The sequence below is a fragment of the Ammospiza nelsoni genome, chromosome 8 (genome assembly GCF_027579445.1).
Source record: "Ammospiza nelsoni isolate bAmmNel1 chromosome 8, bAmmNel1.pri, whole genome shotgun sequence".
NCBI classification, from domain to species: domain Eukaryota; kingdom Metazoa; phylum Chordata; class Aves; order Passeriformes; family Passerellidae; genus Ammospiza; species Ammospiza nelsoni.
Window position 1 is genome coordinate 33804110 of NC_080640.1, and position 24108 is coordinate 33828217.

The window sequence follows — 24108 nt, forward strand, 5'->3', positions numbered from 1 at the left end:
GCCACCGCCTCCTTCGCTCCGCAGGGGCTGCCCTGGGAAAGGGAAAGGTCACGGACGTGGGGACCGGCACGGCCGCGGGGGACAGCGGGGCACACACCGGGGCTCGGCCGTGTCCCGGCGGGAGTTAGGGGGGGCAGATGGGGGTGCCACAGCCTGGCACTGAGTGAACCCCATCCCACATTTAGGGGACACCAGGGAAGGCAGGTGGGGGTACCACAGCCTGGCACTGAGTGAACCCCATCCCACATTTAGGGGACAACAGGGAAAGCAAATGGGGTTACCCCAGTCTGGCAGTGAACAGAACTCCATCCCTGATTTAGGGAACACCAGGGATGGCAGATGGGGTCACTCACAGACTGGCACTGAGCAGAACTCCATCCCTTATTTAAGGGACCCCACTGAAGGCAGATGGGGGTACCAGAGCCTGGCCAGTGCCCTGCTCAGTAGCAGAACCCCATCCCAGCCTGGCCGTGCCCTGCCCCCGCACCCCTTGATCTCCAACAAGGTTCACTCCACCATCCGTTCCTGACTTAGGAAAGCGGGACAGGGCCAGGAGCGGGACCCCGGCACCCCGGTGTGCTCCCGGTGGGGCTGGTCCCGGAGCGGGTCTGCAGGGCTCAGCCCCATCCGTGCCAGGGCAGCAGCACCCGCCGGTGCCACCGCGCAAACAGCCCCTGGCAGACGGGGCGGATCGAACCCCAATAACCCATAGGGGAACCCTCATCGGCTTCCCGGCCCACGGAGGGTCGGGGACCGCGGGGACGCGGCGGGTGTCCCCCGCCCCACCGGACCGTGATGGTGTGCCCGGGCGGTGGGCTGGCCCGGGGGTGATCCCGGGCACGGAGGGTGTCCGGGGGTGCTGTGCGGACCGGGGGGTGCCGGGGGTGCTGTGCGGGCCCGGGGTGGGTGCGGGGCCGGGGTGGGTGCGGGGCAGCCCCGGTACCCCGGGCCGGCCCTGACGCAACCGCGGCTCCCGTTTGCAGCGCCCGGGGCCGCGCCGGCCGCCAGGGGGCGTGGCCTGTGGAGGGGGCGTGGCCTCTCCGCTGTCACCGGGCAGGAGAGACGCCGCGGACGTGCCCCGCGCTCCCATTGGCGGGCACGGGGAGGGGGGCGTGGCCAGGCGCGCCGCGGCTATATAAGGGTGGGGCGCGGGCGGCGCGGATAGAGCGGCGGCGGAGCCGGGCCCGAGCGGGTGGTGCGGTGTCCGGAGCCATGCCCGGGCTGTGGGAGCGGCTGGCGGGCGGCGAGCGGGGCCGCTTGGAGACCTCCGACTGCGAGTCTGTGGGCAGCGCCTCCGGCTCGGAGGGAGGTGAGTGCGGGCCCCTCAAGGGCCGGAAGATGGATAAATGGGTGAGGGTCCCTGGGCGGAGGGGTGGAGGTGCTGTACCATGCCCCCAAAGCCCTGGGTCGGTGTGTCCCAGAGCACCCCTGGTACAGCCCTGAACCGCTGGCATCGGTGTCTCGGGGTTCTGAGACCTCCGGCGCTGACCCGCCTCTGTCCCCTCCGCAGATGCCGAGTACGCCGAGGGTGTCTCCCTGCCGGACATGGACCTGGAGCTGCTGCACGACCCCGAGGACGAGCTGCTGTGCGCCAGCCTGCTGGAGGAGGTGCGGGCCGCGCTGGGCCGGGCCCCGCTGGGCTCCAAGCGCTGCTGGCGGCTCCTGATGCCGGCCCAGCTGCAGGCGCAGGTGCGGGCGGAGCTGCTGCGCCTGGCGTGCAGCGAACCCTGCGGGCTGCGCGGGGCCCTCCTGGACCTGTGCGTGGAGCACGGCAAGGCCTGCCACGACGTGGGGCACATCGCCGCCGACCCCGGCGTGGTGCCCACCTTCCAGCTCACCCTGGTGCTCCGCCTGGACTCCCGCCTGTGGCCCAAGATCCAGGGACTCTTCGCCTCGGGGCCGGCCTTCCCGCCGCTGAAGCTGAGCACGGGCTTCAGGGTGATGAAGAAGAAGCTGTACAGCTCCGAGCAGCTGCTGATCGAGGAGTGCTGAGCAGCCGCGCCGGAGGAGCCATTGCCGAGTGCTTCGGAAGAGCCGGGCAGAGCGTGGCGGCTCCTGCAGCCGCTGTAGTTTAGTTAGGCTGGAGTAGGGCTGTAGGTGGAAGTAGCTGGGGCGGGCCGAGCTCCCCATGGCCCTGCCCGAGTCGGGACATCCCTGCCGTGGAGCAGCCGGGACGTCCCGGGCCGAGGTCGCTCCCTGCCGTCGGTGATTGCGGGGTGATCCCGGCGCTCCGGAGGCGGCAGCGGGGCTGCTGGAGGGGTGCCGGTCTCCCGATGCCTGATCAATCAATCATGGGGTTTTTTTTTGTAAACCAGGATTGTAATCAATGGGGTCTCGGGGAGGGGAGCGCGGCGGCCGAGGGGGTCTGGATCAAAGGCCGAGCCCGGCTGGAATTGTGTCTTTGATCGGGAGAGGGGCCGGAGGGCAGGACCCTGGCCCCGGCACGCTGGGGGCGCTCCGTTGGTTACAGTTTACACTCATACACTTGATGTTCAAGTGCGACAATTCCTATGCAATCGTGTCGGGTGTTTTTTTTACTTTTCTAATAAAACTTGTCTTGATTGATAAGCTGCCGTCTGTCTCGCTGTTGTCACCTCTGCTGGGGGAGGGCTGATGCAACCCCTGCTCTGAAATTCCCAGCCTTTCCCTGGCAGGGCAGCCCTGCGGTGGGAGCTGGGTGTTTTGGGAATGGTGGGGAATCCCAGTGCACCCATGGGAGCCACGGGGCTGTGACTCAGGGGCTGAGTCAGGACCCCGAGCTGCTCCAGGAGCCCCCAACACCCAGCGAGGCGCTGCTGCTCCTCCCGGGCACCCACGGCTGGGAATTGGGGCAGAAACCCAGGAGAACGGGCTCAAACTGGGACTGAGGAGGAGGAGGGTCACACCTGGCGGGGAGGGGGAGCACGGCCCAGCCCAAACACCCTCTGCAACACCGAGGCCAATTACCCAAACCTGCAATTAGAGGCCTCGGGGAAGAGGCTTTCACTCAAGGATAATTGAGCTGCTTGGCAAACGAGGAGCCCGTGGAAGGTGTGGGGGGATAAAACCAGCCTGAAAAGCCATTTCCATTCACATGTGAGCTCCTCCTGGCTCAGCCTTGGGTTGGTTTTTGTTTGGATTTTTATTTTTAATACTCCTGCAGACAAACTGTATCACTGTGGACAGACAAACAGTGACTTTTTGATGAGCATTTTCACCATAAAAACCTTGTTTTTGATATTAATGACCCATAACTGGAATTTTGGAGCAGAGGTTGCTCACTGGTGTAAATATCACCTCGCAGCAGTCAGGACAACGAGCACAGCCAGGCTCACACAGCTGGGAACGCACCTTTACACAGACATACACCTGTGCAAAGAGGGGGAGGATTTCCCCTGAAATATTGGGGTTTGGAGCATTTCTCAAAGGATCACATGCTAGAGCATGCCCCCTTCACGTGCGGGGCAGCCCCTGTGGGTACACCCAGCACAAAGCCACCCCTGGGGACAGGGAGAGGGGCGGAAAGGGAGCTGCAAAGCCGCAGTTCCTGGGGCAGCCCGGGCTGGAGGCAGCGCCGATCCCAGGGAGGGCACAACAGGAGATTGGCAGCACCACCAGCCCTGCCCCTGGCTCTGGCAGTGAATTTACAGCTCCAGAAACACGGGGAGTTTTGAACACCCAGCTCCTGAAGGGGTGGCCCTGCCCCTGTGCTGCCACAGCAGCATCACCCCTGCTTGTCACCCCCACCAGCCACTCTCAGGGAAGGCAAAGGGCTCTGCATCCAATTTTTTAAATGATCACACCAAGAAAACGAAAAGAAAACCCCACCAAAACTCCCAAAAGCCAACACAGCCTCTGTCCTGTGGGTGCCCACCAAAACATTCTGTGTGGCACCACCCAGTCACAGCCCCAGCTATGAAGGTGAAACTTTGCTTTTATTTATAGCAAAATGGCCTTTCCCTGAGAAATTTGGGGGAGCCTCAAGGTCCCTGGGGTTTGGCAGCTCCCTGGGAAGTGCAGAAGCTTCCAGTGAGGCTGGATCAAATGTCTCCCACGGCAGGGGTTACACAGAGGGATATTTTGGGACCTGGGAAGAGTTGGGCTATTTGTGGCACCAGCATCAGCCCGAGGATCCCAGGTGCCAGCAGAGGAAAGGGAGATTTTTGGGGGCATCAGCAGCAATAATGCAAGTGAGGGTTTAAATCCCAGGATAGCACTACACCCTCGTGGTTTTGCTACCAAAAACAGTGATGGGGGAAGAGGGGTCTCCTTGGCTCCCTGCCTGCCAGAGGAGGACGTTCCAGGAGCACCTGTCTGCCTTTGATGCCTCCCTGCCTTTGGCAGCCGCTCCAATTAAAAGCTTGGGCTAACGAGCTAATGGGCAGCTCAAACCACCCACAGCTTTGGTGAGTGGGGAGGGACCAGCATACCCTGAAATTCAAGAGTGTCTCCCATCGCTCCGGGCTGGGAATGACCCAAAATGCAGCAAAACCTCCCCAAAACCTGGGCTGTGTGCCCTGTGCCAGCAGGGCTGACTCACCACAGAGGGGAAATGGCAGAGATGTGATCCTTGGCCTCTGAGAGCAGGGAAAAAAGGGAAAGGGGAGAAATTCCAACTCTTGGCCTCTGAGAGAAGGAGGAAAAGGGGGAAATTCCCACCCAGAGCTTCCAGCACTTTGGTGTACCAAAAGTACTTCCACCACTTCCTCCACTGGGGAGGAAAAGAGACCCATCCCAAATCCATACCAAGGCTCTGGGGCCAGCAGTTTCCAGCCACTGCCAGCAGGAAGGGCACCCAAGGCAGTGGCTCTGCTGGAACAAAGGCAGCCCAGAGTGTTCCTGCCCACCTGATGGGGATGGTGCCCACAGGGCTCCTTCCAGTGCCAGGATAAAGCTGCCAGGTGGCATCCTAGGGTGAGAATAAGGCTCAGCCAGAGGATGAGGGGCTATTGGGAGGAAGGTCCTTCTGGGAACATCCCAGCAGAACGGGTCTGAAGCAAAGGTGCCCTGCTGGGTGTTTGGTGCCACCATGCCAGGGGCACCACATCCTCTCCACCCCCTCCCTGTCCTTCCCTCTGCAGCCCCCACAGGACCATGGCATGGCAAAGACCCCAAATTCCATCCACCACCGAGGAGCTGCAAAATCAGAGCTGGCTGGAGCAGGGAATCCACAGGACACCAACCCAGCTGGAGCCTTTCACATTATAAACATTTATTTATAGATGTACAATTGTATAATTAACTAAATCAAGAGATACAGCCTCTGTGAGCATCCACTGGGAGCGATGCCTTCTCCCTCCTTGTGATCCGTGGGCATCTACCAGGAAAAAGAACCTGAAGGTTTTGGCAGGCAGGCTCCAGGCAGGGAATGGCAACACATCCAGCTCCTTCTGTGAGCAGGATTTTGGTTCAACCCCGTCCCCATCATCCCTGTGCCTCTATCGAGTGCCATTTCCAATCCTGAACTTCCACCCAATTTCTTCTGAAGGTAGAGGAACCATTAAAAAAAATAAAATAATAAAACCTCTTAAAATCAGGTCCAAGCCATGGTGGCTGTGGGATAACAGGGCCTGCAGCCAACGGGAGGCTGAGATTTCACAAAATAAATAAACAGCCAAGACAGAGCGCATGGATTCCTAAGGACAACGGGATAAAACCTCCTCTGCCAGCCCACCCGGGAGCTGCTGCGCTCCCAGCTCACTCCCCTGACTGTGCCAGGGGATAGTTTGCACTGGAAATGTCTTTAGACACAAATGAGCTGCAGAGCAGCAAAAAAAAAAAAAAAAAAAACCCAAAAATTTAAATAATCCAGTTTATTCCATGGGAGGTGGCTCTGCTTGTCCTGGCTTTGCTTCCAAGAGATGGCTCCTCACCTGGGGCAGCTCACGCTGCTCCTGCCCGTGGTGGGGCAGGCACAGGGCAGATCAGACACCCCCTGATTTCCCCCAGCAGAATGCTTTGTTCCTTATGGATCTGTGGCCTTTTCCAGGTGTCCTGCAGGAAACACGAGCTGGGGTGTGAGGGCAGGGCTGGCTGCACCCGCCTGGAGGGACGAGCACAAAACCTCCCAACAAAGGGCTGTTGGAAAGCCTTCTCTGCACGGAGCACGCTGATTACCAGGCACAATTCCAGCAGACTCGGCAGAAAAAGGAGTTACATGCACAAATCAACCAAAGACTGACGAGCAAAATCCATCCAGGACAATTCTTCCCTGGTGAGTGGCTCAGCTGACCCCAGCTCCGCCGACGCTGCAGATCCACGGCTCTGCACGGGCTCCCCCTTCTCTGGGAGCCCTGCACCTTTGGGGTTTGCTGGGATCAGAACCCCAAGAGCAGGTGTATGCATGTCCCCATCCACAGAATGTCCTCCCAGGAGCAAAGGACAGCAGCTGCAAAGGGATTCTTGTTTTCCAGGCAGGAAAGTGCTGTGGACAGAGATGCTGGAAGAGGCTTCCTGCTGCCCTGCTCCCCAAAATGGGCAGAAACCAAAATAATTTAATCATCCAACCCCTGCATAGTTTAAAAGTACAACATATATACAGCTATAAATTAATGCTAAATAGATTATATTTTCTTTTCTTTAGTGTTTTCTTTTATCAACAAATCCCACTTCTCTCTCCATTGGCAGCAGCGAAGGGTCTCCTGCTTCAGGCTTCTGCAGTTAGTTTGGGTTATTTTACACTCTGTGTGTCTGTTCCAGGAGGTGTGGGATCCTTGTGGGATCCTGGGAGCACGCCAGCAGCGTTGGGAGGGGAGGAGGAAGACAGAGAGCTGGATTTCCTGTCCCAAGCGCTGCCTGCCATCGCCAGAGAGAGGCAAAGAGAAGAAAGAGGGGCAGTTGTGCGTTGCTAATTCTCCAATTCCATGTTTAAGATAAGGTTTGATTCTTTTTAAAGAGCAAAGTCTGTCACCTCGGCTCAGTGCACTTCCCCAAAGTCTTCGGGCGTTTGGACGCTCTGGGAACAAAAGCGGCAGCGGTGTCAGTCTGAGGCCAGTCTGGGACTCCCCCTCGCTTCCCACCCCACAGCACAGGCAGCAGCTTTTCCAGGCTCCTTCCAGACCACGGGTGCAGGGAGGGAATTAAAGAAAAGCAGGTAATTAACACCAGAAGAGGCGCAGTCATCCAAAGTAGAGAGCGGGAGGATCAAGGTGGGAACGGATCCAAAACCAGGATACACCCAAGGAAAAGCCCAATGTGCCCCAAAGGATTTGCTTTAAAGGCCAAACTTTCAGATGCTGAGGAAAACAACCCCCAAAAGTGCAAATCAAGCAGCTCAGCAGCCAGCATCCTCAAGGAGTCCCTGTGAGCTGGAACGGTGTCCATACAACACCTGGAACAAGCTTCACCCAGGAGTTTTTCTATAGAAATACTGTGCTCGGACAATTTTGGGGATCTGCACACTTCACAGGCAGCCCAGCAGTACCTGGTAGGTGAAATCAGCCCAAAAATTTATGCAGAAAAAGGACTCCAAACCCCGTGGCAATTTTTTTCGTTATTTTGGTGCAGTTCTCCCAGCACATCTGATCTCACATGTGTTATCCAGGCTCTCCTTAATCCAAGCTCTCCAACCCCCAAATCTTCCAGACCTCCCCCCAGCTGCTCTTACTTTGATTGCCTGTTTAACCCAGTAAGTTACTTCTGCAACCTGCTGGGAACATTTGCTTTGTTCTCCTTGAATGGGAAGGCAACAGGAGGGGGGACAAGGAACATCTGTTGGGTGGGACTCCATTCCCTGTCATCTGCCAAGGCAACAGCTTTCCCAGCAAAACAGACAACAAAGCAACCAAAACCAAGGGCTCATTAAAATGTGGGGGCTGGATGCCACAGCACCTAAGAAACTCCCAACCTCACCAAGGGATTGTGCCCTGCTCCTAGAGGCCAGAGAAAAGAGGGAGCCTGGAGAGAGCCGGGGGTGCCGACATGCAAACTAAACCCAATCGATTCCTCATTAACGCGGAGCGCCGTCGGAGGGGAGGCTGCGGTGTGCACCCCGAGGACACTCCTGGAGGGCTGTGTCTCACTCAGGGCTCTCAGTGATCAAAGCACTGGGGTTCCCTGCTCCCAGCTCGTACTTGGGCTGGCACTATCCGTGCAGGGAGGCCTGGACGTCTGACAGTCTGCTACAGCTGGGGGTGCCCATCTTCTGTGCCCGCTGGTACAGGTCCGAGTCCCCGAAGTAGCGTGCCCGGTACAACAAGCCTTCCTCTGCAAAGGGAAAAGCTCAGCGTCAGGAATGCCCTCTGGAAGGGACTCCCCTGCCAGGCCCTGCTCCCCCACAGGCTCTGCTGGGAACAGGAGGCACCTCCAGCTGTCCAAGGTGCAGCAAAGGATGAGGATGAGGAAATGCCCCGCGCCCTTTGGGACAGGATGGGCGTAAGAGCTGCTGACAGCTCATCCATCCTGGGAAAAGCCAGGAGAACCCAGCTCCAGTCCCAGGACATGCAGGGGCAGCCCACACAAAGGTTACCCCAGCAGGGCTCTGTGAGTTTGGCACCGCCCAGGGATGATCACAGCCCCTCTGGCATTCCAGAGCTGAAATCCTACCCCAGCCACTGCTCCCAGAGCCGTGACCACCACAGCAGCCAGAGCACACAGGCTGCCCCTGGACTCGCTGCCCTCACCACCCTCTGCTGCTAGGATGTCTGGCTGGGTCAGCTGCCTGGGCAGCCCCCTGGGAGCAGGGGTGGGATGTGGGACCATGACACCATGGGCAGCAGACTTTCCAGCACCATCCTTGAACAGCTGAAATATGACACGGGGCTAGCAGGGATCCCAGAGGTTCTACCTTCCCCCTCCCCTGGAAATCAGAGGTATCCTGCTGACACAGCAGGGGAACCTCTGGGGCACAGCTCCTGTCTGACCAGTTCTGCAGCAGCATTAAAAAGCAAAACAAAACAAAAAACCCCCACATACCGGGCCTGTCATGAAGTCACAGACTGGAAAAAACAAAGCCAACGACACAGGAAATGTGCTGGCACCATGTTAAAGTATAACTTCAGCATGACTTAGTCCTAGTCAAAGACATTCCAAAGGCAACCCATGGAGCAGCTGCTGACCCCTCACTACTCACTCTGCTGCTTCTCCCTCCAGCAGTTGTTCCTAAGGTTTGCTATGTAGTCGTCCTCCACGCTCCGCTCCACGTTCTTCAGGTTCGTGCCCGTGTACTCCTCAGCAAAGCTCTCAGACACGTAGTAGGGGACTTTCAAGTGCTCTGTGACCCTTCTGTGTGTGTGACCCACAGACCTGGTGCAGGGACAAGAGCACAACAGTGTGGGACATGTTTCAAGGGCACAGCAAAGCCCCCAGCTTGGGTGATGTGATTCCAAACAGCAGGAAACATCCCTCACCCCTATCCAGCCACTGGCTTGGAGGGTGGGAGGGAGCAGCATTTCTGGTGGAAACCAACCACCAGCACAGGGAGAGAGAAGCTGCCAGGGCTCCAGCTAGGTGGGCAGAGCTCTGAATACAGACATAACTCCAAGACACATTGCCCATTAATTAAAATAAAATGTTCCCTGGAATTTTCATTAATTTATTAAATCTGTGATTTCCTTCATTCGCAAGATGGGACCTGCTCTGTGCCCCAGCCTGCATCAACCAGCACAGAAAGCACTTTCCAGAAGGAAATCTCCTCCTCCCCTGGCCCAGTGGATTTGCATTTCAGACAAAGCCCTGCTCTGCTTCCCCTGACAGGCCAGCAAACCTAGAGACCCTCCCTAGGGCGTGTGTGTGAGCTGTAACACAGGAGCTGGGCCCAAATGCTGGATTTGCCAGGACGGCTCCACCTGGAGACATGCCCAAAGTTCCTGTGATAAATACCAGCTGCTGCTGCTGCACTGGGAGCAGCCTGGTTCTTGAACCAGCTCTAAACATGAACTCATCCAGCCCAGCCTTCAGTCTGTATCAGAGGATACAGGTGGGATCCCAGGGCTCCTGCACGTTTCCCCAAGGCCCAGTGCTGGGTAACTGAAGGGACTGAACAGGAGCACAGAGCTCTGCTGGGATTTCTCAAGGCAGAGGTGCAGCCTGGAAAAAGCCAAGTTCACTATTTTCTCTGTCAAGAGAGAGCCCTGAGCTCTCCCAAAGCTCATATTCCTCTCCTGGATAAAGATGGACTACAGAGTGTGCCCTCACAGGAGGACTGGGAATGGCAGGGCTGCAGCAGCACACTGGGGTGTGTAGCAGGAAAATCAGGGCACAGAAACCTGTCACCTGCAGTCAGACATGCAATTAACTCAGGCCAATTCCATGGGGTGCTACTGAGCAGTAGCAATAAGGCCCACAGCCAGGCAGCTCTTCCAGCAGGAAGATCCTTTTGGGAAGGGATTTACAAAGGTGACAGTGGTTTTTCAGGACTCTGCCCTCCTCAGTGACACTTCCACTATGGAGGAGTGGCATTTAAATCTGTGGGTTCAAAGCTTCTGCTCCCCTGCTCCTGAGCTGAGGCACAGCTTTCCCTTCCCAGTGAGTGATGCAGCAGCTCCTCCTGCCGGCCCTGCAGCACCTCAAAGCAGCTCAAACACCTTCCCTGCTCGGGAAGCCTCCAGCAGGGCTGCAGGAGCTCACTTCCCACCCCTGTCCAAATCCAGCCTTGGAAATGGGGCTGCTTGCTGCTACCTGAGTGTGCAGAGACAGGGGACAGGGAATGGGGCAGCAGAGAAACATCTGGGGCTCAGGGATGGCTTCCTCTGGCAGCTGGCAAGGCTGGAAGCAAATCCCTGCCATTTAAATGCTCCCTCCCTTCTGTGTCTTCTCACCCCACAGACTCTTCACCAGTATAAACCAAACTGGTGAACATGGACAGTGCTTAGCTTTACAATGCTAATGCCAGCTGTGGAAATCACAGCTTAACAGCCTTCACCCCCTCAGAATAACCCTGAACTGTGCCAAAACCATCCCATCTTTTGGTCCCAAGCACCAATGTCACAGTCTTTGCTCTGAATCTGAAAGCTAAGCTGGGTTTTGCAGTATTTAACATCATGCCCCTCCCCTGGAATTGCTCAAGGCCAGGTTAGATGGGGCTTGGAGCAGCCTGGGCTTGTGGGAGGTGTCCATGGCCATGGCAGGGGGTGGAACAAGGTAACTTAAAGGTTCCTTCCAATCCAAAGGCCTCTGGGATTCTGTGATCAACGGCAAACATTGCTACCTGTGAAAATAGGCAGGGACACCAGGCTGGAACCAGGTCTGCCCTCTCTAAATGCACAGAAGAGCTCACACTGAACAGACACTGAGCCTTTGCCAGGAATGATGCAAGCAGCAGAAATCAAGCCTGTTTCCCCACTCTCTGTTAGCACTGCACAGTGACTAAGAATGAGGACACGTTCCATTAGTCACCAGAGGGAGCATGGGGGCATTTCCACAGGACCTAGAACAGAGCAGTTTCACTTTCACATCCCCAGTGTCTGGCCAAAGCTATTTCATGGCAAGATGAGAGTTCAGAAACAGGGGATTTCTCTGGGAGTGACTTTTATTCCTTATCCTCTTCCTCTACTGTACTGCGCTAAGGCTTTCATGGAGAACATGGCTTTTGTTTTACACACTCTGCACCTCAATTTGCTCCATATGGGATCTCAGTGCTGGGCTGCACCCTCCCCAGACCAGTTTATCCCTTTCCATGACAGACACAGCTGTGTGTATGGACTGCAGAAGGTCTCTGGCAAGGAACTCTCTCCATCAGGGCAGTGAGCACCCTCCAACTCTCCCTGCACCTCATATCTCACACCTGTGTGAGAACCACAAAGACTTCTCTGGCAGCAGGAGCCATGGGGTCAGGGGATAAAGCAAAAAAACCCAAAGGAAGAACAGAGGCAAGATCCCTGCCCCACCACACCCCCCCAGAGCCCACCCCCTCCCCATGTGGGTAAGGTTTAGAGGAATGGGTACTAACAGCCTGTGGCTCAAACTGTAGGGTGGGCTGGAGACCATCATCTGGCTGAGAGCTGACACAATGATGAGGATAAGGATGGGCATCAGCTGGACAAACAGCCCCAGGCCACCCTGAGGGAACAGAAACACACAGTGCAGTGCCACCCACCCAGCTGGACAAGGATCCCATGGCACCTCCCTCCCTCCTTCCCTCCCTCCCAGTGCTCCAACACAACCTCCTCTCTCCTGCTTTGCACAGGGAGGAACCCAAACCACAGGACAGTTTGACTCAGGACAGTACAAACCCCCTGGCCCTTCTCTGATGTGCAATGGGCAGAGGGCACTGCCAGGGGGAACTCCAAAAGCCTCATGCCCACGGCTCATTTTTCTAGAGCAGGACTGGCTTTATGGATGGCTTCTCCCCTTTTCAGGGCTGGACAGATGAAGGTAATTCCCCCCTCTCCCTCACCTCCCTCACCCCCTTCAGTTCCACCTTCAAGCTTGAGATAAAAATATCCAGGAAGTTCTTGTTTGTTTTTTTACAATAAAATTGGCTCTGCTCAGACAACAGCCATAATAACCCTGGCTCCAGCTTTCTGTTTGGGAGGGTGGCAACAAGCAGGACTGTTCACAAGCCAGGCCCAGGAACCAGCTCCCAGTGCTGTGCTGGGAAAACCCCCAGCCCCCCAGACCCCAGGTGTTTTCCACTTACATCCCCCTGGTGCTCCCTCCTGTCCTGCCTCTGGTGGTAGGTGTACCTCATCCTGCCATTGCTGTACACGTGCACATTGCCTGCAGGGAGAAGAAAACTCTTACCCCAAAGTCACAGTGTGGAGTGGGGGTGCTGCTGGCTGGCCAGGGAGGGACCATGAAAGATGAACATGATCCATGTTTCACCTGCTTCCAGGCTGAAACAGGACATTCCTGAGGGGGTTTGAGTGCAGGGTGGGCACAGAGCTCCTTCTGTAAGATTCTGCAGGATTGTATGAAAACTCAGCTTGGAAGTGACCTCAGGAAGTTCAACCTCCTGCCCAGAGCAGGGTCAGCCACAGAGAGAGAACACCCTGCACAGGCCTTCTCCCCTCTGATGGAATAGATTAAAACCAGTCACAAACAGAAATCATTCTGGGCTTTTCCCCACCCTGCCAACAGAGCTCTTCCATGTCCTGTTTTAAATGTCAAAGCCACAGCTGCAAAGGTTTCCAGGCTGAGAGAGCAGCCCTCAATTCTCTCGGGACAGTGAGGAAAGGGAAAAAGAGACTGCACTGAAATAGCAACATGCTGTTTTTGCAGGAGCAGCTTCTTGGCCTCTCTGCCAGGCACAGCACAAATGCTGCAAAAAGCTTCCAGATGCTTTTGAGCCACTGGTGTTGGGGTGTTAGTGCTCAGATTCCAGGCAGGAAAGAGCTACCAGAGTGAATTTTCTTAACTGAAACAAAATTTTTTTTTTCAAGTTGGTCCACAGAGGTCAAGAAGCCCTGTGTCCACCTCCAGTCAGACCTGAGTGGAACAAATACAAAGGAGTCTTCCAAAATACCCTTCTCCTGACATGGAATCTGTGTCTGTTGAGCAAGTAAAGGAACAGATTCTTTCCTGCTCCCCAAGCCATGGTCAGCACTGTGGACAGACAGGATGCAGACTTATTTTTCAATTCACAAGGTCTAAGTTATGCTGTAGAAATATTATTTTTCTTTTTTTTTATGGGGCACAGGGGAGAGAAGGAAGTGGCCACTGATCTTGAAGAACCTGTTCTAGCTACGTGGTGAAGCAGAGATCAAGAACAAGGCCCAGGTGTTACTACAGTTTGCTCTGATAAGAAGATTTAAATTCCAAAACCACCAGGCAGAAAAGCCTTCCTCAAAACAGGATTATTTCCACAACAACCCTTAAAACAAGTCCCTTTTTGTTCTAGCATTCAACCCAACCTAACAGCAGTTGATGCTGCCAGCATGCAAACAAACACCTGAGGCTGGGAAGGAGTCCAGCTCTGATGGCTGCTGAGCTCTCCAAGGATGAACCATTTAAAAAACTTTGAGGCCACATGGAAGGGAGAACTCCCCCTCAGCGAACCCAGCGCAGCCTCAAGAGCCCCAGCTGCACCAAAAGGAGGAGAAGGAACACAGGACTGAAGGCACTTACTGGAAGGGAAGCCACCCCCAAAGAACATGTTGAAGAGGTCCTCGGGGGAGATGTCAGCCTCGAAGCCGCGGTGGAAGTCGGCGTGGCCGTGGCCGTGGCGGGCGGCGCCGAGCTTCTCGTCCCCGAACTGGTCGTACTGCTTCCTCTTCTCGGGGCTGCTCAGCACGGCGTACGCGTTCCCGATGGCTGCGGCACACAGGGGAACGATCAGCTCAGCCTGCTCCCCCTCCCCTGCAGCCCTGCACAGTGCCAGCATCTGCCTTCCTCATCGCGCAAAGCCACACGCTCGGCCGCCCCCACGTCTTTGCAATGGGCACCCGGGCAAATCCAGGCAGGAGGAAGCCACACTCAGGGAAAAACTCATTCATTCATTCAAATGATAAGGGTTTGGTGCGTGTCCCCAGAGAAACCCTTCAGCAGTGTAGGGAAATCAAATTTTAGTTGACCAATTTTATTCAAAAGCGGCACTAAGGGAATTTATTGTCAGAGCCTACAACTAGAACTGCAAAGTGCCGCAGACATCTTTTCATGAAAATCCTTCCCTTAAGATTTTTTCCTCCTGAGAAGCTAAGGAGCCTCAAGAACAAAATGTAAACAATAGTTATCTGCTGCTGTAGAATGCAACAAGTAGATCTTTGATTAGCCCATCTTAGATGTTTATAATTAATGGCCAATCACAGCCCAGCTGGCCCAGAGAGTCTGAGGCAGCTGCCTTTGTTATCATTCTTTCCTTTTCTTAGCTTAGTTGGCCTTCTGAGATGAAACCTATTCTTCCATTCTTTTAGTATAGTTTTAATGTAATATATATAATAAAATAATAAATCAAGCCTTCTGAAATATAAAGTCAGATCTCTGTCTCTTCCCTCATCCTAAGACCCCTGTGAACACTGTCACAGCAAAGAATTTAAATATGGGCTAAATCCCTGAAAGGGACTTTAAAACTTTCCATAGAAACTGCTAAGGAAACATTAGCCAGAAGTTGCATCCATCAGCTAAGAGTTTCAGCACTTGCAGATGCCACGTGCAAGGTGCATAATTGCAAGGACTCTTAACCAGTGCCTGAAGCTGGAAATGTACTGGAACTAAACCCCTGCCAGGTCCCTGGTCCCTCTCCTTCCAGCCTCAGGAGTTTGAGCCCCTTTCCCAGAATGTCTGCCTGCCACCCTCCTGTTTCTGTACTCACCTCTCTGCACATTCCAGCTTCCCTCTGTACCAAGCCATCCCAGGCCTGCCTGTGTCACAAGGACCCAAAATGCCCACAGCAGCAGGTGCCTGGTGTGTAAAAGGCAGGGGCAGAAGGGATGGAAAGGGAGAAAAAGGGGGATAATGTGCCCATTTGGAGGAGATCAGCTCCAAGATTCAGCATTTCCCCATGGTCAGATGGAGGTGTACGGTTTCTTCTTGGAGTGGAGATTTGGAGGGCAGAGCATGTAATGTCAATACACCCCTTCTCCTTCTTGGTTATAATTAGTGCACCCAGAGCAAACATTTCTAGAGCCAGGCAGGGAAGCTGCTGGACAAGGAGTGACTCAGAGTGCATCAACCACACATCTGGAAAGAACAAGGGAAGCAATGACAACGGAGCAGTTCAGGGTTTCTTCACTATCTGACTTTGTGCTGACAAAGCCCATGAAATGCCTCATTCCAAGGCAGGATTTTAGCTCCAAGTAGCCAGGCTGAAGGCTTTTTCCAGGAGCAGGCAGGCAGTGATGCAGATCTGCCACAAGGCAGCCTGCAGCCAGCTGGAACTGCACACTGAGGCACGGGCTCAGCACCTTATCAGCGTCACTGGGAAGGCAAATGCCAAGACTTCAGCTGATCCATCAACATAAGGAAAAATTAACTCATATCCTCACAGCAGGGCACGTTTCCCCCTTCACCCTCTGGAAGCAAGCAGCTGGACTTAGCTCAGCCCAGGGGCTGAAGGACAGGAAGCCATGGAGGCAAGGCCTGGAGGAGATAACCCTGCAGTGGGGGATAAAGGGCACTTTGCTTAACGCTCCACTTCTGGCACATAGCTCCTGCCAAAGCCTTGGGCAAACATCATTATTCAAGATTACAGGTGAGGAAACCTGCCTTTGGCCACTGAGGGATCCAGGGATGAGCTGTGCAGCAGCAGGTCTGCACAGGCACAGCTGAGAGCTGTGTGCAAATGCCCTTCCATCTGCCCCCACACCAGCAGGGGCTCTCCCAGGTAGCTGGGGCTCGGTCACTATTTGCTAACTCTTATCAGGGAAGGATTTAAGTCTTAAAAGGCTTGAACAAACCTTACCCAAGACTTTTACTGCTGAATTTGCGTCTGTGAGGAGCTCACCTGAATACTGTACCAGTGCACTGACATCAGGCCAGCCCTGCTCCCTGCTCCAGCACACAGCTCATGCATTTCATTCCCAAAATCTGGCTGCTCTGGGGTGGAAGGTGCCTTAAAGACCCTCTCATTCCACCCCCTGCCACGGGCAGGACACCTTCCAATATCCCAGATTGCTCCAAGCCCTGTCCAACCTGGCCTAGAAAACTTCCAGGGAATCCAGGGGCAGCCACAGCTCCTCTGGGGAGCCTGTACCAGAGCCTCAGCACTGTCTTGAGCAAAGAATTTATTTGTAAAAAGTGGCCAGAATCAGATTATTTTAATGGCTTCCAAACCAGTGCTGTATGACTGGCACCAAGGTGTTCTGTGTTTAGCTCAATGACAATAATCAAACTTCAGCAGCTTGCAGGGGAAAATGGGATTATATGTTCCAAGCAATAGCATCTCTCTTGGAAAATTTCTCCAATCTTAAGGGGTCTCATTACCCAGGAAACATCCCTGCTGCATTTACAGAGAGGCTCTGAGAACTGGGCTCCTTGCAGCACAACCAGAGCTCCTTTTCTGAGTTCTGGCTGGGCTCACTTGTACGGCTGCTGCAGCTCCACCCTAGAAATTCCACCTGGGATTTCTATTCACCAGTTCCATCCAAGAAGGGTTGGGGGTTTCCTGGAATGTTTCTCTTGAGGGGTTTGTGAGCCCTGAGTCTGCCTCTGGTGTAACTGGGCTAATCCTGACAGAATTCCCTCCTGAGCAGTGAGACAGGAGCTTGGAGCAACACAGGGAAGGGAAGGGAAGGGAAGGGAAGGGAAGGGAAGGGAAGGGAAGGGAAGGGAAGGGAAGGGAAGGGAAGGGAAGGGAAGGGAAGGGAAGGGAAGGGAAGGGAAGGGAAGGGAAGGGAAGGGAAGGGAAGGGAAGGGAAGGGAAGGGAAGGGAAGGGAAGGGAAGGGAAGGGAAGGGAAGGGAAGGGAAGGGAAGGGAAGGGAGGCTCCTCCTTACCCAGCCAACAGAGGTGAGTCCTACCTTGCCAGCCTGTGTTTATTATTTTAAGCTCATACTTTGGTCATGACATGAGCAGCTCTGAAGGGAAGCAGCTTCACAAAGAGCAGCTTTATGTCACTGCCTGACTTGTGGGGCTGTTTCTAAGGGTTCCCTCAGTGAGAGTTGGGGGCAAAGCACAAATGTGGAGCTGGCTTTACCTTTGAATGCCTCTGTGGCCCCTGGTGCGTGGTTCTTGTCCGGGTGGAACTTCAGGGCCAGTTTCCTGTAGGCTTTTTTCAGATCCTCATCAGAAGCTTCTCTGCTGACTCCCAGAATTTCATAGTAATCTTTGCACTGTTTTACCCTGCCAGGGGAGAGGGGAGCAAGCACTGAGTTCCAGGAGTAAAAACCTCTTTGTCTTGGATACCTGTCAGCTCTGAGCCTCCTCAGGCAGCAGTTTCAGGGTGCTGCTCAGGGATCTGTGCATTACTCAGGCCCTGCTCTCAGAGGGTGATCCAGCACAGAACGAGTTGGGCCAGTGCAGGAGGAAGGGCCTCCCTCAGACCCACACAGGAACGTGACTGGCAAATAAACTTCACATGCATCATGTCTCTGTGCTGGAGGCTGCTTGGGAAGGACCACAGCACCTGAAGGATATTGGCCTTTCCCTCCCCACCTCAGCTTATTCCCAGATGTAAGACTTGCATCAGCTGAATTGCAGAGAAGGAAGGAGGGAGCAGCCCAGGGTGGGCAGCCCATACTGCCTGGGCACACTCAGCCCAGCCAAGGCTTCTGCTGCTCACATGAGGAGACAGAATCCAGCAGGCTGGGTTTTTGGAGAAGTGGATGATGTAACAAACATTCCTGCAAGTCCCTTGAAGCGGTTCTTGCACAATTCAGGCCGTGCCCATAACCTTAAATAAAGTTTACCAAGTGACTGCACCTGCAGCTCAGTCCTTCAGCTGCCAGGATGGGCAAATGGGACAAGGGAAGCCTGAAACAGGGTTTGGAAAATGAGCAGACCCAAGCCAGCTGCCCACCAGCTATAAATCCTCCTGGGCATGCTCTTAACACTATTCCAAACGGTTCAAAGCTGAAATCTTTAAAGTACTGTGAAAAGCAGACGGGTACCATGTGATAGAGTCAAACAAATGCCCCAGAGAGCTGTGCACAAACCTCTTCACTGCATCCAGCTGGTCCTGAGTGTAGCCCTTGGGGGCCTCCCCCCCAGCCTCTCCGTTGGCTGATGGGAAATCTCCACTCATTTTCCTGAACTGAGGGTTGGTGGATTCCCTGGGCTGGGACTGCCCATTGGCTGACTGCTCGTTCTTGTTGAGTGACTCAAGCAGAACTGAAAGGAGAGAAACAAAAACATAGAGAACAAAGCACCAAGCTCAGCCTGCCCTTCCAGCTGTCCCATGGAGAGATTCCTCTCCATCTTTGCCACCTTCCCAAGGCCCCCCATCCATCCTCCCCCAGGAAAAGCCTCACCTTTCCTGCCAGGTAATCTCTCAGCTCCTGCTGCTTCTCACCTAGGTGTGAGGGCCACTCCTGAAGATGTTCTGCTGCTCCCAACACACACAACCTCCACAAAAACCCCAGCACCACCCAGACAGACAGTCCAGGAGCCACAGCAGATCAGCAAAGCAGTGTCTCCCTGTCCTTTGTTCCCTTCCATCTGTCCTTGACAGCAAACCATGTCCAAATGTGTCCTCTAGCACATTATAAAGTCTATTATTCTTCTTTGTCTCCTGCTTTTCAGAGCCTACAGTGCTGGGGAAGTGATGTGACAATGCCATATCTTTAGAGAGCTTAGAAAACAACTCTCTGGGCTGCCAATCCCATGGGGGACACTCCCCTTCTGGGGACAGAGCTGCAGCACTGCTGGCTGCCAGCTCCTCACTCAGGTGCTTTGTTCTCCTGTCACTGCCTGGGGGCTGGGAGCAGCTGTGAAACCCATCCTGCCTCAGTTACTGGGGGGACAAATTCACCTTCCCCTTCCTCCTCCTCCTTGCAAGGCTCAGGCACTTCCATCCCCTCCAACATGCAGGCCTGGCCCAATCACCCAGGTGACACAATGGAGGGAGGCTCCAAGCATCCTTCCATCGTGCAGCTGCACAGCACCATCCTTTAAATCTGCTTTTTGAACCAACATCAGACTGATTTCTTCACCCCCACTCAAAAGAACAGGCACACATGCTACAGTGAAACCCAGCCAGGGATATTTACACAGCCCCAGTGTCCTGAGCTTGCAGTCCCTTATCCAGACCCCAGAACTGGGAGGGATGTTCCACCTCCTCCCATGGATTGCACAGCACAGACCTTGCACTGTGGGGCATCACCTTCTTCAGGCAAGTGCAAACAACACTGGCAGGCCAAGAGATGAGCCAAGATATCCTATCTGGGCCCAGTGCTCAGAGGGGGCAGGAAAATCCACTCAGGAATCCAAAAGCCAATAGAGGATGAGGGGATGAAAAGGACAGTGGGCTAGGGAGCAGTAACTGGATGAGCTTTTGGGCTTGGGACCTACACAAATTTAAAATTAATTTATTTTAGACAAGTAAATTTTTCCCTCACTCATATTTCCAGTGCTTCAGTGCTCACTGAATGATAATCTTTGGTTCTGCTCCTTCCCAACCTGGAGCAATCTCCAGGTGATTTTAAATTTCCCCTCACAAGGCTGTTCCCCACCTACCCCCTTCCTGCTGCTTTGGGCTTCATTCCCTACTGCTTGCCAGGAGATTCTGATCCCAGAACAGTTTGGGTGGGAAGAGACCTGAAAGCCCATCCATTCCCACCCCCTGCCATGGCAGGGACACCTTCCAACACCCCAGGCTGCTCCAATCCCATCCAGCCTGGCCTTGGGCACTGCCAGGGATCCAGGGGCAGCCACAGCTGTGCCAGGGCCTGCCCACTCTGCCAGGGAACAATTCCTAATTCCCAATATCCCATCCAGCCCTGCCCTCTGGCACTGGGAACCCATTCCCTGTGTCCTGCCATTCCACTCCTGATGAAATCCCTCTCAAATTTTCTTGCAGCCCCTTCATGCCCTGGAAGGAGCTGTGAGGTCTCCCCATACCCTTCTCCCAGCCCCAGCTGTGCCAGCCTTTCCTCCCAGCAGAGCTGCTCCATCCCTCTGCCCATGCTGGTGCCTCCCCTGGGCTCTCTGCAGCAGCTCCAGGTCCCTCCTGTGCTGGGGCAACTCTGCAGGTGGGGTCTCACCTGAGCACAGGGGCAGAATCCCCCTGTCTCTGCTGCCCAGAGTGCATTTCCCCAAGCCAAGCACAGAAACCCCCAGCTGGCCACAGCTCAGTCCCATTTTGCTGTACAGCCCCACACCTGCTGCTTTCTGCACCCTCTGTGCACCCCAGCACAGCACAAACTCAGGGAGTGCAGAATTAAACTGCAGCTCTGCCAACCCAGCTCCTCCCCAGCACGTGCCATGGGGCACTTTTCCTCCCTTATTAGCCAATGTTTGCCCAACTTCCCATAAATTTCCCCATCTCTCCCTGAAAGGTGACCAGAGTGTGAGTGTGTCTCAGCCAACGTGCCCTGACACAGGAGATTTCTGCTGCAATCCCCTTGCAAAACCCTTCCCTGATCCCAAAAAGCCCAGGCAGGGTCAGAGTTTGCAGAGTGTTGCCAAACCCTGGGGAATTCCTGGGGAGGAGATTTAGAGATTTCCCAGGAGCTGCTCAGAGGCTCAGGGACCACCAGGGCATCTCTGGCAGCATTTCCCAACCCAGAGCCAGCAGGACATGAAGCAAAGGGTCCTTGGATGAGAAACCTGGTTGGGTTTGGCCATAAATCAGTACAAATGTTGTGTTTAACATTAACCTGCCCTGCTGGCTCTGCCTTCCTCCAAAAGTCACTTTTCCTACCCAGTAATTTTACCAAAGTATAAATTCCAGAGGAAAGGGAGGGGAGGGAAACCACAGCACAGCACACACTGTGTTTGAGGCAGAGGGGAGAGCCCTGCTGCAACCAAAACCAGGATCACAGGAAGCCTTGGGGCAAACAAGCTGCAAAGCTCAGCCAAAGAATCCAAACTCAGATGAGGTCAAAGAAAAAAAAATTAAATCCACAGCTTTTTACACAATATTCTGCCATGTAAGAACACGCAGGGAAAGAGCAGAGTTTGGCTGCTTTCACAAACCACTTCCCATATGAATTAAAGCTTTCAGGAAATGATGGAAACAAAAATCTGGCACAAAGTCTTGGGGAGGAGTCTTGTTTTGTTACACGTGTGAGAGCCACGGCATGTCTGTCTGTCTGTGTGTTTGTCTGTCTGCAAACAGAGCAGGAACAGGGCAGGGAGAGCAGGAATACGATGGAAACGGGAGGAACAGCAAGAGGAGAGGAGGAGGAATGGAGAAGGATGAGGAGGAGAGGACGGATAAGAGGAAGAGATGAGGTGGAACAGGAGGAGAGGAGGAACACGAGGGGCAATGCAGGAACAGGGAGGAGAGGAACGGGAGAGGGAGGGGAGGAATGGGAGGAGGAGAAGAACAGGAATAAGAGGAGGAGGAGGAGAAAAACAGGAAGAGGAGAGGAACAGGAGGAGGAGGAAAAGAACAGAAGGAGGAGAGAGACAGAAACAGGGGGAAAGGAATAGAAGGAGAGGAGGAATAGGAGAGGAAAAGGAGGAGTATAAGGAGGAGACGAGCAGGAAAAGTGTAATAGGAAAAGAAGTAAAGGTATAGGAAAGGAGGAGTCGGAGGAGGAGAAGGGCTTTTCACAACCCCCCGAGAACTTTCCCCTCGCCTTGCCAAGCCCCTTGCCTCCCCTCAGCGCTGCCCCGGCAGCAGCGGGTGCAGTGCCCGCGCCTCAGGGCTGCTACAGCAGCGCGGAGTCGGCCCTCCTTCCCAGCGCCCTCCTCATTGAGGGCCCCCGCTAAAGACAGTGGCCGCGGGCCGTCGGTACCCGGTCCCGATCCTGGCCCATCGGTGCCCGGTCCCGGCCGGTACCGCAGCCCCAGACCCCCGGACACGCCCCGGGCCCCCCGATGAACTCGCTTTCCCGGCGTGCCCCACGCGCACCGCGCAGGCGCTGTGAGGGTGAGAGGTCAGGTCCGGCGGCAGCCGCGCAGGCCGCGCTCCCCCGGGCCCCCCCGCCGCGCCCCCGGCCCGGCGCTCACCGCGGACCCGCTGCGAGGGGTACAAGCGCTGCGCCTTCTCCAGGAAGCGGCGGGCCTTGTCGGGCTGGTTGGCTTTGATGGCGGCCAGCGCAATGCCAATGCACCGCTCCGCCTCGTCCCGGTTCGACTCCATGGCGGCGGCGGCCGGGCGGGGGGGCGGAGGGGCGGGGCCGGGCGCGGACGGATGACGTCACGGAGCCCTGCCCTCAGGCGGGCGGGCCCGGCCGAGGCTCCGGGGAGGCAGCGGAGCTCTGGGGGGATTCACCGGGGCCGAGAGCTGGGGGGACCCAGCCGGCCCCCAACAGGGGAGGGGACGCCAGAGGGCACCCCGGGATCCTGCTCAGGGTGGATTATTAACAACTCCTCATTAGAGCCTCCTCCTCATGGAGTTCTGCCCTTGGAACGGGGCCTGGCTGCAGGGACCGCGCCCGGCACGGGCTGAGGGCACCCTGAGGAGGGTGAGGCTGCACGGGTGTCGGGACCCGGGACATCCCTCTGGCTGCACTGGGTGATTTCAGACCCTGGCAGGGGCTCAGAGATCTTGGCATGAAGTCAAAGACACCCGTGCCTCTGATTTTAGCCCATGGAAACAATTGCCAACTTTGTGTGAAGAGTTACAAGCCACAAGATTTTGAGTAAAATGATAGTGAATTTGTCACAGGGTGAAAAAGAATTTCGGGGTTTTAGAATGGGGGTTCAAGAGGCAAGATGGAGAAATCTGTGCATGTTCTGTCCTCCTTCTTGTCCTCGATCTTCTGCTGTGATGGTGACACTTCTGGATTGGTTTAGAGTAGAGACAGACTTTCTAACATAGGTGATAGGTATTGGAGAATTATTGTAAATAAAGTACACGTAGTTTTTAGTATAAAAAGCCAACACCACCCCAAGGGCAGTGACTGTGCCACAACCCGACTTGCTGGACAGAGCTCAGCAGGTCAGAGAGAGAATGTTACAGATAATAGAAAATAAACAAGCTTGAAAAGCAGAACTGAGGAATCTCAACTTCTTCTTCTGTCGTGGAGCTGGGAAAAAGACTCTTTTTTAATACCTCGGGAGCCATTTCAGCAAGGCAAAACCCGAGATTCGGGCTGTGTTACATTGTTTCACATTCAGTCACGGCAGGGATGGCAGGAACAACCTTCATCCCAAAAGAGGATTCAGAGACAGTGACAGATCCTGGAGGCTGGCCGTGGGGAGCAGGCAGGAGAGAGGCAGGAAGGTCTGTGGGTGTGAGGTGAGTGACAGCACAGGGACCCACACCCAAACCACCCCAAACCAGCCTGGGAAATGAGGGGAAGAGGATGGGGTGATCAGGATCAATATCCCTGTGTGAACCATGGAATCCTACAATGGTTTGGGTGGGAAGGGACCTTAAAGCCCATCCAGTGCCACCTCTGCCATGGCAGGGACACCTTCCACGGTCCCAGGCTGCTCCAGCCTGGCCTTGGGCACTGCCAGGGATCCAGGGGCAGCCACAGCTGCTCTGGGCACCTGTGCCCAGGGCCTGCCCACCCTGCCAGGGAACAATTCCTAATTCCCAATATCCCATCCAGCCCTGCCCTCTGGCTGTGGGAAGCCATTCCCCGTGTCCTGGCACTTGAGGCCCTTGTCAACATTCTCTCTCCATGTTTTTGTCACCTCCTCCAGGCACTGCAAGGCCACAGTGAGGTCACCCTGGAATTTCTCTCCAGGTGAACAATCC

General features: G+C 55.1%; 2 protein-coding genes across 4 annotated transcripts; one reads left to right on the forward strand and one right to left on the reverse strand.

Moving 5' to 3' along the window:
* Nucleotides 1-1148: 1148 nt before the first annotated feature.
* Nucleotides 1149-2568, forward strand: DDIT4 (DNA damage inducible transcript 4). The gene is made up of 2 exons (XM_059477534.1): nt 1149-1309; nt 1511-2568. The coding sequence occupies exons 1-2, from the start codon at nt 1213-1215 to the stop codon at nt 1990-1992; spliced, it is 579 nt and encodes a 192-aa protein (XP_059333517.1). The 5' UTR covers nt 1149-1212; the 3' UTR covers nt 1993-2568.
* A 2599-nt stretch (nt 2569-5167) lies between these two features.
* On the reverse strand, nt 5168-22551 carry DNAJB12 (DnaJ heat shock protein family (Hsp40) member B12). Of its 3 annotated transcripts, none has more exons than XM_059477532.1 (9): nt 22407-22551; nt 18446-18620; nt 17488-17633; nt 13984-14169; nt 12557-12636; nt 11867-11976; nt 9050-9222; nt 8052-8184; nt 5168-6934 (listed from the first exon to the last, which is right to left on the reverse strand). In XM_059477532.1, exons 1-8 carry the CDS (start codon nt 22537-22539, stop codon nt 8063-8065), a joined length of 1125 nt encoding a protein of 374 aa, XP_059333515.1. In that variant the 5' UTR covers nt 22540-22551; the 3' UTR covers nt 5168-6934; nt 8052-8062. The 3 variants fall into 3 exon arrangements, with proteins under 3 accessions (XP_059333515.1, XP_059333516.1, XP_059333514.1); XM_059477533.1 differs by having other exon boundaries at nt 5168-7030; XM_059477531.1 differs by having other exon boundaries at nt 5168-8184.
* Between the last annotated feature and the right edge of the window lie 1557 nt (nt 22552-24108).

Coding starts and splice junctions, on each gene's coding strand:
- DDIT4 (XM_059477534.1), top strand. CDS start 1,213: ATGCCCGGGCTGTGGGAGCGGCTGGCGGGCGGCGAGCGGGGCCGCTTG. Junction 1,310..1,510: donor CGCCTCCGGCTCGGAGGGAG/GTGAGTGCGGGC, acceptor TCCCCTCCGCAG/ATGCCGAGTACGCCGAGGGT.
- DNAJB12 (XM_059477532.1), bottom strand. CDS start 22,539: ATGGAGTCGAACCGGGACGAGGCGGAGCGGTGCATTGGCATTGCGCTG. Junction 12,637..13,983: donor TGGGGGTGGCTTCCCTTCCA/GTAAGTGCCTTC, acceptor TTCTCCCTGCAG/GCAATGTGCACGTGTACAGC. Junction 11,977..12,556: donor GGAGGGAGCACCAGGGGGAT/GTAAGTGGAAAA, acceptor CTGTTCCCTCAG/GGTGGCCTGGGGCTGTTTGT.